Genomic DNA, 14,419 nt, shown 5'->3' on the forward strand with positions numbered 1-14,419 from the left:
TTATATGTAATGTAACATAAATACAGTAAAACAAATTGAAACATTCAATGTCACACGTGACTTTGCATTTCTGAATGGCTTACCAATATCAGAATGGTATACAGAGATCCAGAAGTTTTTCTAAACATATTTTATTCAAATAAATAATAAACATGTTACTCACTTAGCAATTCATTCTCAGAATCAACACTAAGGGGCACATTGCAACATTGGTATTGTGGCGCTGGTCACTACACACAGATGAGTCATGAGGCTGGGTAGCCAAGAGGTCTGAAGTCAAAATCTGAGAGAGTGCGCCATAGACATAAGGGTGATGTTAGGCGTCATGTTTCTGCATCTGCTCTGCAGGAATCCAGAGCCTCACATTATGCGGTCTCCTGCTGTCTATCTACCGCAGAGGAGATTACTTTGCAGCAGATCGCTCCAGAGACTAAGTCTCTCTGTTCTCCTACTGGGCATGCTCATGAGATGATCTCCCATTGGAGATCGGGAGTCAGGTGCCCAGGTCCTGCTCCAGATCTCATTGGTCCATCTCGGATATCTGGAAGCTTCCGGAAGGTCCCGGCTATAAAAAGCGTGCATGACCATTCGGCCATGCGCTAGTATAGTCTCTAGTTGCTACTGTGTGAATGATGATGGATGTATGAACCAGCGAATGACTCATTAAGATCCCCTCCCTCTGATATTACGAATGTGTACAGGGACTTAGATTAGAGTCAGCGCCAGAGCGTGGCAAGCCTCAAGCCACTACAGCATCATCCACAGTGCTAGTGTCACGTCACCGTCAGACTCGGGGCCTGCTGTTCCGCCCTCAGCCACTAGGAGGCGACGGACTGTCACGCCGCTCTCGGGCTCGGGGCCTGCTGTCCAGGCCTCGGCTACCAGGAGGCGCCGGACTGACATGTCATCGTCGAATTCAGGGCCTGCTGTTCCGCCCTCAGCCACTGTGAGGCACCGTGGCTCGCGCCCGAGTAATGGCGGCAACAGTGAAAGGGCTTCTGCGCAGGCGTCTAGTGGACACAGACTCCGCTCCTCTGTCAGTCATGAAGGGGTTGGTGCATCGTCATCAGGTCTGGTCCTGGGGGCGGTCCTGATGACATCATCAGCCCGGGAGCCTGTGAGGGATGACCTGATCCCTCAAATACCTTTGGACTGGGCTTGCAAGCCGCCGGATATATTCTTGGTTCCCCTGCGTGTTACTGTGTGAATTGCTGTTGACTGACTCTGACTTTTGCCTGGACTTCTGACTCTGCTTCTGCCTAACGATTCTGTACCTCTGCGACTCTCCTGGTTTATGACTCTGACTTTGGCCTGGATTCTGACTCTGCTTCTGCCTAACGATTCTGTACCTCTGCGACTCTCCTGGTTTATGACTCTGACTTCGGCCTGGATTCTGACTCTGCTTCTGCCTAACGATTCTGTACCTCTGCGACTCTCCTGGTTTATGACTCTGGCTTCGGCCTGGAATCTGACTCTGCTACTGTCTACTGTTTTTGTACCGTTGCTGCCTGACTGGTTTAGTCTCGGATATCATTGCCTCTGTGTCCTGTATTGGAACACCTTTCTGGCGACCGTCCTGCTCTGGTCATTGCTCCTATTCAGACAGTGCCTCCTGGGCTCTGCTATAAATCCAGATCCCTGTATAGGGGTAAAGGGTATCAGTGTTTCTCGGGGTGCTGTCTGGCTGCAGTCCAGACCGCAGGCAGACGTCACAGCTAGCATCCGACATTGCGCCTGCTTCCTTGCTTTGTCGACTAGCGGCAGTGTCTTACGCCGCGCTGCAGTTGCAGCCCTTTTTGGCATCCGCAGTAGCGATGCCGCACGCACGGTTGGTCTAGACGGATGCAGCTCCTCTGTCTTGGGTCCTGCTCCTGTGACCAGATACCTTGTGTGCATTTACCTGAGACCTGTGACACTAACAGGTTCAGCCTTTTGTGTTTACCTCTGCTGACATCTCTGTGAGAAAACAGAGATTGCTTAGCGCACTTGGGTGATGTTCAACCCGCGTGCGCATTTCCGCCATATTGCTCATCTGTCACTACTTAGCAGCAGTGTTTACACCTACTGCACGGTGGACCCCGAGTGGCGAACGCACTTTATTATTTATTTTTATTTAGTGCATTCCACCGTTTCTAACAGGTGAGATGAAGACATAGTCAAGAAGCAGTCCACGTTCAATAAGTAGTGGATCACCACAAAAGGGCTAGGCAAACGGATGGTCAATACGAATCCTAGATCGAGCAGCAAAGATCAGTGTACCAGACAAGGAGAACAGAACAAGCACACGCCTCATGACCAAGCAGTCTCATTAATAATCAAACAGATAAAAAGGATCACATAATGTGTCACAAAAGATTACAAGTATATGCATGGTAATAAGGGGCAGTGGATATAATTTAGTCCATGAATATATCTATTGTTCTAACATACAGTGCCCCAGTATCCGTTTCGGATCTTTCAATCCTTCATCACGCCCCCTGATGAAGGATTGAGATCCGAAACGCGCATCGGGGTGGGTGTCTGGTCTGGTCTGTGTCTCTGTATCTTCCGCCACGCCGAGGTAACACATATGTATTGGTATTAACTCTTTGCTGTATTGATATGTAGTGGGGGACTATTATGGTAGTACAATAGATATATTCATGGACTAATTTACGAGTATGTCCACTGCCCCCTATTACCATGCATATACCTGTAATATTTTGTGTTGGTATCAACTCTTTGTTGTACTGACATATACTGGGACACTGCATGTTGGAACAATAGATATATTTATGGACTAATCTATGTCCACTGCCCCTTATTACCATGGGTCTGTTTGATTATTAATGAGGTATATGTAAGATTTGGGTCACTACCTTTTCCAGCACCCCTTGCTTCTTACATCTATGTGAGATGTGGATCTGTTGCACTTCATTGTCCATTATTTTCCCTGTTTCCTTGCAATATTTGTCCATTTAATAAAATACATTTTGTAATTTTATAGTATTTCTTGGTCGTGTTTTGAGGTTTCCTCATGTTTCTTAGCTTGTTTTGCAATTGTCCAATGTGTCATGGTTATCTAATCAGCTGACTTTCTCAGGATGTGGGTTACCCTAGTTTTCACCAATGTGCTGATTTTGCTCATTAGCAGTTTAATTTACACGCCTCATGAGCAAAACTAATTGACAGCAATCAAAGGCTGGTTAAATAGCCAGGTAATTACTCTGGACAATAGGCACATACCGTAGATTAAGCCCTGGCACACCGTGGTCCTGAATGGACAGTTAAATTGTCACTCCAGGCACTGACAGCTCAGCATGTGCCAGCATTCGATTGGACAGCTGAGATGTCCATCACCATACTGACAGCTCGGCACACCACATTCCCAGATTGGATGGCAGAACTGTCATTCACGACATCCCTAAGGCTGGTTTCATACTAGTGTTTTTGAGCGCTGCGCTTCGTGGGCGTCCATGCGCATGCGCCATGTGCCCCTATGTTTAGCATGGGGGCACATGGTCTAGCGTATGCACGCGTTCGTATGCATTTTCGTGCGCATGCGTTTTTTTGTAGTGTGCGTCTAGGCACGCCGGACGCAACCTGCTGCATTTTTGGTCCATCCGACCTGTCTCAAAAAACGCATGCACACGCTTGCGCACGGAATGCGCAAAAAAAATCACATTACAGTCTATGGGAATGCAGGCGTGCGCATGGACATGTGCACGCCTTCGTTTAAAATCGCATGCGTTTTAAGAGTTAACATGGCTAGAAACTGGTTAAAACGCATGCGCCTAAAAAAAGCAAACGCATACAAAACGCATGATGTGTTTTTTGCATGCGATTCTATTGCGCATGAAGTGCAGCACTAAAAAACGCTAGTGTGAAACTAGCCTAAGATAGAATGAATTGTGACAGTTATAATATAACACACAAACATTACCAGCTGGCTAATTTTCACCTATAATCTATTATTGCTCTTTTTCTACAGGTGATATCGAGGTTAGAAATTTGTCCTCGATGTTTGTGCAGCTGAAGACAAAATTTGGAATAAGAATTCAGTTTGCTAAAGGAGGCGACAGACTTTATATTCAAGCCAGTAGTTCCTGGAAGAGGAGGACATTGGGTCTCTGTGGAACATTTAATGGCAACCTAAGAGATGACTTTCTGTAAGACTATCTGACCTTTACTATCATCTTTAATAAATACAATTCAGAAATATATTCAAAAATTGTTCTGAAAAACCCTTAAAAACAACACAACAACCGAGGAACAAAATCCAAACACATAACCCAAAACCAAACAATTGTAATTATAAAACCTATAGAAATATTCTAGAATAAAAGTAGAATATAAAAGTGTTCCATCGAAATACAAAACAGTTGGCCTTATTTATTACCTAAACTGACTGAGGGTATGTGTACAAGTCACCGAGTCACCGAGTTTTCCCAGGTGAAGCATTCTAAGTGAGGTAAATAGAGGTGGCGGTTTCCGTTAAATAAACCCCACAAATTAGACTTACCTCTTTCAAAAAATATAAAGAGCAGCGGAAATTGCCCAAAAGTTGCAAAATGTTGTGCAAATATGGTATTTACAATAATTTGCTACTTTTTTTATACCTCTTTTGTGATAAAAAGATATTATAAGCTCCCCCCGATATGTTTTTCTTTACAAAGCTGCTGTAATGCTATTTAAGGGGTTGTCCAGTCTTCTAATAAAAATCGGCAGTCACTCTATGGAACTGTAGACTTCTGAATCCTAACGGCGTACGCACCACATGCTGTCAGGATTCTTTGCTAATGCTGCCAAGACCTGGCACCTTCACAGCCGCAAGGATTATTTTTCTGTATCCTTACGAGCGCACTGTGTGCTGTCAGGATTCTTGGGTATTTTTGCCAAGACCTGACAGTCACGTGACCACGAATATACCATTTGTACACTTCCGGCCACATTTTGACTAGACGTTCTCAGACTCGCTCAATTCACTTGTATTGGGAGATGCCAAGCATGTCTAATCAGAATGTGGCCAGAAGTGTACAAATGATATACTTGCGATCACGTCACCGCCAGGTCTTGGCAGCAATACCAAAATGGCCGATATCCTCGGCAGTCAAAAGTAAAAAATACATATATAAATGTACATAGAACATACAGAATAAGAAGCAAATGTTAAAGTTGCTTTTTACAAGCACTCTAATTATACCACATTTTAAAATGGGAATAACCCTTTAATAGCATAGGTTAAGAGTGGATTCCATATGCTACGGGTATTTTTACACAGGTCAAATATGACGCAGATTTTCCATAGGGTGCAAAACATTGTCATTGACAAAATCTATACCAAACGGGGTGGATTTTGCAACAGATTTCATACCAGAAATGCTGCAGTTTTTGCTGTATCTGTAAAGGATGAAATCTGAACCATAAATTGACTCTGATAATTTGACATTGTCTCTAAATGTCAAAACAAAAGGACTTCTCAATTTGCAATGTGGATTTTCTTCACAGCGTGTGGACAAGAATTTAGGAGAATACTCTAATAAAAGTTGATTTTCTTTATTCCATGTGGTGGGACAATCCTTTAACATGCAGGGGGAGCGGGGAAGTGAAGGAGGACAACAGCCGTTTTGCACCTATTCCAGCCCTTCTGGACCCGGATAGGTGCAAAAAGGCTGTTGTCCTAGTTCACTTCCCCGTTCTCCCTTCATGTTAAAGGATTGTCCTGCCACATGGAATAAAGGATATTATCCTTTTTTAAGAAGCAGCGGTGAGTGCTGTTTCTTTTTTCAATATTGATCCCACTTGGCCTTCAACGCATTTTCATGCACCACCTAGCTCATCGTTATGTGGTATGCTTCATATTAACCCCTTCACTCCCGGAGCTTTTTTCGATTTTTCGTTTTTCGCTCCCCTTCTTTCCAGAGCCATAACTTTTTTATTTTTCTGTCAATGTTGCCATGTGAGGGCTTATTTTTTGTGGGACGAGTTGTACTTTTAAACGACATCATTGGTTTTACCATGTTGTGTACTCGAAAACGGGAAAAAAATTCCAAGTGCGGTGAAATTGCAAAAAAAAATGCAATCCCACAGTTGTTTTTTGTTTTGCTTTTTTGCTAGGTTCACTAGATGCATTATGATTTTCCAGGTCATTACGAGTTCATAGACACCAAACATGTATAGGTTCTCTTTTATCTAAGTGGCGAAAAAAAAATCCAAAGTTTGCTTAAATTTTTTTAAAAAAATTGCGCAATATTCTGAGACCCGTAGCGTCTCCATTTTTCATGATCTGGGGTCACGTGAGGGCTTATTTTTTGTGTGCCGGGCTGATGTTTTTAATTATTCCACTTTTGTGCAAATACGTTCTTTTGATCGCCCATTATTGCATTTTAATGCAATGTCGCGGCGACCAAGAAAACGCAATTCTGGCGTTTTGAATTTTTTTCTCGCTACGCCATTTAGCGATCGGGTTAATGCTTTTTTTATTGATAGACTGGGCGATTCTGAACGCAGTGATACCTAATATGTGTATGTGGGATTTTTTTTAAATTGTTTTATTTTGATTGGGGCGAAACGGGGGTGATTTGAACTTTTCTTTATTTTTTTTTAAACATTTCTTTTTTACTTTTGGCATGCTTCAATAGCCTCCATAGGAGGCTTGAAGCAGATTGCCCATATGTAGCAGATTTACTGTTGTGCTTTGAGCACCATCCACCGGGTGGCGCTCAAAGACATCTGCCTGGAACTACCATAGAGGTCTCTATGCGACCTGTGGTTGTCCAGGCAATGCGTCGCCGACCCCCGATCATGTGACGGGGGTCGGCGATGAGCTCATTTCTGGCCCGGCGTCCGGAAGTGCTATTTAAATGCCTGCTGTCAGCTTTGACAGCGGGATTTAACTAGTTAATAGGCGCGGGTGGACGGCGATTCTGCTCGCGCCTATTGCGGGCACATCTCAGCTGTTCATAACAGCTGACATGTCGCGGATTTGAGGTGGGCTCACCGCCGAAGCCCACCTCAAAGCAGAGGATCCTTACCGATGACGTACTATTCCGTCATCGGTAAGGAAGGGGTTAAGGACTGATTCAGACTGCAGTCAACAGTTTGGTGCTGTTTTTTCTGTTTTGTTTTGTTTTTTTTCACTTTTTGCTACTCTAAAAGTTGCACTTTGACTTCAGTGATTATGTGACAAGTTCATACCTATTTTTCTAGATGAAAATCCTGGGCAGCTTATACTGGAGAAATAACTGCAGGAAATTTACATTGAATTTTGTTGCAGATAAACTCAAGAAATAAGAGTAGGGCATTTAGAATAGTACATAAGTTCCAATGTGTTGTAATCTATATGACTCTATTGCCTTGAAGGTGTATTTCCATCTTCAGGGTCCTATCCCAATATGTATTAGCTGTAATAATAATAATATTAGCAAATACCTCCAATTAGAAATGTAGTATAGTTTTTCTGATTCGCTAAGTCGCTTTCCTCATGTGCAGGAATTGCAGGACCTTATGGTTACCACCACTAGCAACTATCTAAGGGTATATCCCCACTATCAGTAATCACTGCGGTTGGGCGCTGCATGCATCTGCAGTGTCCATCCCGCAGCGGCCAGATGCTACAGCATAGTGGATGGGATTTCAAGAAAATTCCATGTCCAGTAAGTGTCCAGAGATGCCTGTGGATCACCCGCGGAGACGTACATGCAGCGCATCTTTCCAGACCACAGCATGTCAATTTATCTTGCGGAGACGGGAGTCTCCACAAAATAAATCTCACTCATACAGTATATTGGACATGGTTATTCCACACAATTCAGTGATCACTTGCGCTCAATAACCGGCAGCGCTTTGGACACAGCAGACATGTGCTGCGTCCAAAGTGCTGTCAATTACTGACCGTGTGCACCTGGCCTTACTGTCACTATATAAGTGGTTATAACCATGGATACCTAATGTCCTGCAATGCCTGCACATGAAGAAAGACATAGCGAATCCGAAGACCTATACTACATTTCTAATTGGAGAAAGTGGCTAATATTATTATTACACCAACTACATATTGGGATAGGATCTTATAGATTGGAATACCACTTACCAGTCACTCTATGACTGCAGACGTCTGAATCCCCCACACAATATGTGCTGCAAGAATTTCCTGGTTTCTGAATGGGGAACGGCGGTGATTTATGCAATATGCATACTCCGGGGCAGAAGCCGTCTAGTGGGCGCGGCCTCGCTCCAGTGAGCACGGCTGTCAATATACTTGTATGGAGCAAGGTCATGCCCACTAGACGCCTTCTGCCCCGGAGTATGCATATTGCATAGATCACCGCCGTTCCCAACTCAGAAACCGTCGAAAACTCACAGAGCACAGTACGTGCCTTGGTGGGATTCATAAGTCTGCAGTTACACAGAGCTTTAGACCAGACAACCCCTTTAATATTAGGGACAAGAAATATGCTGCACATCTAAGAGTTTGTAAGTCCATTCTTAACCCCTTATATTTCCTATCAGTTCTCCAGCAGGTATGATTGAAGGGACCCCACAACTTCACGCCAATGCCTGGAAAATATCATCTGCCTGTTTAACTCCAGTAAACCTCCCTGTAATAGATCCCTGTGACACTAATCTTCAGAATGGTGAGCTGATAAGTATAATCCTGAAGCCCTTTTGTGACAAAGGTTATTTGTAGAGATGTATGCAGACAATAGAAGTTTTCCTGGGAATAGAAAAATGTTTTTCAAATAGTAGCAATATGTGAAATCTAAATTTTAAAAATTTATTTTGATTGACATTTCAGCAGCATGTGCCTTCTTATTTTAAAAAAAGTGTCACAATTTTGTCTTTTTTTTATAACCCGTTGACTTGCTGGCATACTATAAATAATAGAAATGCCAGAGTGACGTGAAGTCGAACATAAAAGAAGCATTATTCTATATTCTTAAAGAATCAGAATGGATACGCTTTCTGTTTATGCTAACATCATGTTGGGTAATACAAATGTAAAGTGCACATTATGTATCCCTGACACCTATACATTTCCTTATATCTGAAATAGAAAAAAAAAGTGTACAAAAAACACTTATTTTTTCTAGCATCATTCAGGTATATTAAAACGTAATCAACAATCCTTTCAGTATACACTGACCCACATTGAAATTGCAATACCAAGAAGGAAAAGTCACGGAATTATAAAGGATCCATGCATATGTTAATGACATGTAGATGATAAACATTGAAACAACATTTTCAAAACATTTATTTTATTCACTATCAAGGATGAGCGCCATGCACAGAAATACACACACTTATATGCTTAGGCTGCTATCCTGTGGTTGCTAATAGTTGTCTGAGAAATGTTCTGCCACCCTGAATACACTTGGACACACAAATCATCAAAATCTGCTGCTGGCAGCTCCCTTTGCAATTTCTGAGCAGTGACGTCCCAGAATTGCGGAATGGGTTGACAAGTCTGTAGTTGCTGCAGACCGTGGTAGTAAGTTTAATGTACGAAGGCTTTTTACAGTACTATGATCACCATGGTGCCTGGAATTATAATGTTGAAATGGAGCCTGGTTCACTTTGGAGAAATTTTGACCAAATCAATGTAACACTGAACTGTTATAGTACCTGGAATGAGGACTTGAAGAGTCTGGATACTGTATATTGTGCCACCCAACATCGTAATCTTGGGAGTAGTTTCACTGTTTTGCACTATAGGATCGGAGAAAGAGCGCAATAGGGTCTTATCTGACAAACAGGATGAAAAAGTAATTGAAATTCTACTCACCTGCTGTAGGAGAGGTATAGCGCATGGATTAGATAGTCAGCTGCTGCATGCCCAAAGGTCAAACAAGTGACCGCCGAGACATCTACTTAACTGGAGTTCTGCTTTTGTTATGGATACAATCATAGCCGGAGATTGATCTGGAGACCTTGCTTCAAATGCCATGTAGAGGCTTTCCTGAGGAAAAGTGGAAGTTGTTCCATTACTCATTTTCAATATGAAAATGCCAGACTATCTGTTTATTGTGCTACTGTGAACATGAACAGCCTTTGTAGTCTAAACATGCTACCAGCATCTCGGAGCATGTCTCCTATTGAACTAATCTGTGACAATCGCAAAGGGAGCTGCCAGCAGCAGAACTTGATGATTTGTCTACCCTTACCCAAGTGCATTCAGTGTAGCAGAACAATTCGCAGACAACCATTAATAACCTCATTGTGTAAGTGCATGTATTTCTGCTCAAGGTGCTCATACTTGATACTGAATATATCAAGATGTTTTGAAAAATTGTTTTCCATTTCTCCATCATTTGCATATGATTGACATGTGTATCGATCCTGTGATTTCCATAACTACATGACTATTTCTTCTTGGTACTGAAATTTCAACGAAGAAAGGGCCTGTCACACTAAGCGATATCGCTAGCAATATCGCTATAACGTCACTGGTTTTTGTGACGTTATAGCGATATCGCTATGTCTGATACTTACCTCCGACCGCTCCCCCGCTGGTTATCGCTGATCACGCGAGAACGTCCAGGACCGTTTCTCGTCGTCAGCTTCCTGCTGGGGCTTCCTGCTGTGGAGACGAGCGACACGTGGAGCCGGGCGGGAGGACGTCAGGATCGCCTCGTCTGACAGGTAAGTAGCGACCCCCGACCCCTGCTATGTCACTGATGAGATCTGCCTGTGTGGCAGCTCACTAGCGACCACTTAGCGATGTACCAGCGATCCTGACCGCGTCATATCGCTGGTCGGGATCGCTGGTGCATCGCTAAGTGTGACAGTACCTGAAGAGTGTAATTAAAAAAATAGCTGAATGATGTGTGCTAATTAAATTGTGTCAAAGAACACCAGGTTGATTATAGGCTTAAAGGACAAAAGAGAGCAAGATAAGACAATAATTATTATAATCAAACAATAGGCTTCTTTGTGCTGTGGTATCTGCTCACCTGATAAGATTGTGAGAAAGCACAACTTTTTTAATAGCTTGGAAACAAAAGGTCCAGCTGCTGCTGCTCTGCTCGGTTGGCAGATCCAACGTTGAAATCAGATGGTGTTGAGAGGTGGTTATGCCGCTCTGCTGGCATCTGAATGAATGGGTATAACTACAAAAGGAAATAGAATAAGCATTGTGGTTTAATCTCTACATGACCATCTGGTTCAAAGACGAAAGGAGTCCATTATTAGGTGGTACTTCTGATGAAGTGCAGCATAAATGCCTCTCCACACCATTTAAAAGACACTGTTTTAGTATACATTTGGCTGTTGACGTTTCTGGATACAGCGGAATATACCTTATCATATTCCCCCAATATATATGAAGAGAAAAATTACTGACAGGTTACAATTAGTGATGAGCGAGTATACTCTTTGCTCGGGTGTCCTCCGAGTATTGTGGCGTGCTCGGAGATTTAGTTTTTGTCAACGCAGATGCATGATTTGCTAGACAGCTTGAATACATTGTGGGGATTTCCTAACAAATAGGCATTCCCCATATGTATTCAGGCTGTCTAGCAGCCGCAAATTATGCAGCTGCGTCGACAAAAACTAAATCTCCGAGCACGCCAAAATATTCGGAGGACACCAGATCATGCTTGGGAAAACCTGAGCAACGAGTATACTCGCTCATCATTAGTTACAATGCATCATTTCAGTTTTTTACTTTTTAGAGATAGTGTAGTCTAATGGACAACATCATGTAATATAATGGTCAACAAACTATCCAACATTACATCAGTTTAGTCTTTTTTTTAATTTGAGTTATGGTGATATAAATTTGCACAGAGGCAAACTTAGTATTCTAGAAAATCTGGGAATTTAGTGCCCTGTGGTTTTTCTGCATTTTATAGAATACTCAGGAAGAAAACTACATGCAATTTAAAATTGTTCCCCTATTCTAGTTTTATATGTGTATAAATGTACACTATATTATATATAGACACAATATATACAGTTTTATTTTCCTGTTTTCCAGTCGGATATGCGACCCACTGTGATGTTATCAATCAGGAACTTTTTGCGCCATGTCATGCCTACGTGAGTCCAGGATTGTATTATCAGTTGTGTCGTTTTGATGCATGTAAATGTGGCAGCAATTGTCTGTGCAATGCCTTGGCTCACTATGCCTACATCTGCAACAAGCATGGCGTTTCCATCAACTTCCGATCACAAGTTTCCTTTTGCGGTGAGTAATTAAATAAGTTTATGATATCCTGAATAATTTTGCCCACTAGATTGTCTACAACTTTTTACATATAAAACATGTTGAGTAATATTCATATCTTAAACTTATTTGGGTCCATATTATCCACATTTTCCCTCAAAATACAACTGAGCTTCGAGATGAAAAATGACTGTTATAGCCAATGTTAGCCATTTCATACGATGATCATCTCAAAAACTCAGTGCAACTGATCATTCTCAATTCAACTCGTGTTATTTTTTTCTCACATTTGTATTCTCTTTTTATGTAGTCAAATGAGTAATAATGTGTTCCACTAGTTAACTTTAAATTTCAACCAATAGTATTTCAGCTTAGTATTCCAAAGCAGTAACATGACAGTAACAAGAAGTCTAACAGGCAGATGCCACACTGGTTGACTTTTAGGCCCCCATACACTTTAAACAACTGTCGTCCGAATAATCATTGACAGGTATCTCCCCCGTCACCTCAATAAAAAGGAATGCTCAACATGGCTGGATGCTCTTGAGTTTTCTGTGAGAGAACTGCTGCCAGACCCATGTGGAGCAGCTTATCTCCTAGTAGGACAAATGGATTGCCCATTGAAATTCAACAGGCCGGATCCTGCTCTCTCCTGACATCAACCTTTGTGAGAGAGTCGGAAGGCCATCATACACTTTAGAGTGTCAAATAATCCTTAGATAATATACTGGCATTTAAAAGTTTTGGCACCCCTGTTCAAAATTACTGTTATTGTGAACAATTAAGCAAGTTGAAGTTGAAATAATCTCTAAAAGGCCTAAAGTTAAAGATGACACATTTCCTTTGTATCTTAGGCCAAAACAATTGTCAGCTTTTACATTTTAAAAACTATAAAAAGGAAAATGTGAGAATGCAAAAGTTTCGGCACCCTGCATGGTTAGTACCTAGTAGCACCCCCTTTTGAAAGTATCACAGCTTGTAAACACTTTTTGTAGCCTGACAAGAACCTTTTGATTCTTGTTTGAGGGATTTTCATCCATTCTTCCTTGGAACATTCTTCCAGTTCTGTGAGATTTCTGGGTTGTCTTGCATGCACTGCTACTTTGAGGTCTAGCCACAGATTTTCAATGCTGTACAGATCAGGGGACTGTGAGGGCCATTGTAAAACCTTCAGCTTGCGCCTTTTGATATAGTCTATTGTGGATTTTGATGTGTATTTAGGATCATTACCCATTTGTAGAAGCCATTCTCTTTTCAACCTCAGCTTTTTTACAGATGGTGTTTTGTTTGCACCAAGAATTTGTTGAAATTTCATTGAATACATTCTTCCCTCTACCCATGAAATGTTCCCCATGTCATTGGCTGCAACACAACCACCCCCATGCTTAATGGTTGGTGAGCTGTTATTTTCCTGAATTTTGTGTCCTTGTTCTCCCCACATACCTTTGATCATTGTGGCTAAAGACTTCTATTTTAACCTCATCGGTCTACAGGACTTGTTTCCAAAATGCATAAGGATTTTTTAAATGTTGTTTTGCATACTTCTGAATTTTATGGTGAGGAAGGAGGAGAGGTTTTTTTCTGATGACTCTTGCATGAAGGTGATATTTGTGCAGGTGTCTCTGAATAGTAGAACAATGAACCACAACTCCAGAGTCTGCTAAAGCTTTCTGAAAGTCTTTTGCAGTCAAGCATGGGTTCTGATTTGCCTTTTTCAGCAATCCTACAAGCAGCTCTCACTGTTCATGCTTTACTGTTCCTGTTAACTGCCATTTCTTAATAACATTTTGAACTGAGGAAAGAGAATCAAGCATAACTAGAAACAAGATACTGAGATATATTAACCAATACCAAATCTCTTTACAATGACATAGATAAATGATTTTACCATAATTTTTCTGCTGCCATCCAATTTGTAATGAACTACCAGCCATTCTGAAAAACCTTTTTACATTTACAATCAACTTTCACTCATTTCTTCTTTTCCAAAAGAGACTTAACTATACAAGGGCTAATGTGACAATTTGAATAATGACTCCTTTTCTTTCCTGTAGGAGTAATATGCCGATATGGGATGTTGTACCACCAGTGCTCTTCTTCCTGTGGACGGACTTGCTCTTCTCTTTCGCTTGGAGAAATCTGCACTGATGAATGTATTGAAGGATGTAACTGTCCTGATGGAAAGTACTATGATGAGGCTGTAAACTTTTGTGTTCCAATGTAAGTATTTGATTATGTATCAACTCGAACTGAAAGTCAGTCTTTGGATGG

General features: G+C 41.8%; 1 protein-coding gene across 1 annotated transcript in view; it reads left to right on the top strand.

The window, feature by feature from the left end:
• OTOGL (otogelin like) overlaps positions 1–14,419 on the top strand; it is a 356,745-nt gene that overhangs the window by 79,434 nt on the left and 262,892 nt on the right. Inside the window, exons 17-20 of the mRNA XM_073556969.1 lie at positions 3,971–4,148; positions 8,491–8,615; positions 11,960–12,169; positions 14,203–14,368. Of these exons, the coding sequence (XP_073413070.1) occupies positions 3,971–4,148; positions 8,491–8,615; positions 11,960–12,169; positions 14,203–14,368 (679 nt within the window). The remainder of the gene's footprint in view (positions 1–3,970; positions 4,149–8,490; positions 8,616–11,959; positions 12,170–14,202; positions 14,369–14,419) is intronic.

The sequence above is a fragment of the Dendrobates tinctorius genome, unplaced genomic scaffold, assembly GCF_039654945.1.
Source record: "Dendrobates tinctorius isolate UK_male_01 unplaced genomic scaffold, ASM3965494v1 ptg000241l, whole genome shotgun sequence".
Lineage (NCBI taxonomy): Eukaryota > Metazoa > Chordata > Amphibia > Anura > Dendrobatidae > Dendrobates > Dendrobates tinctorius.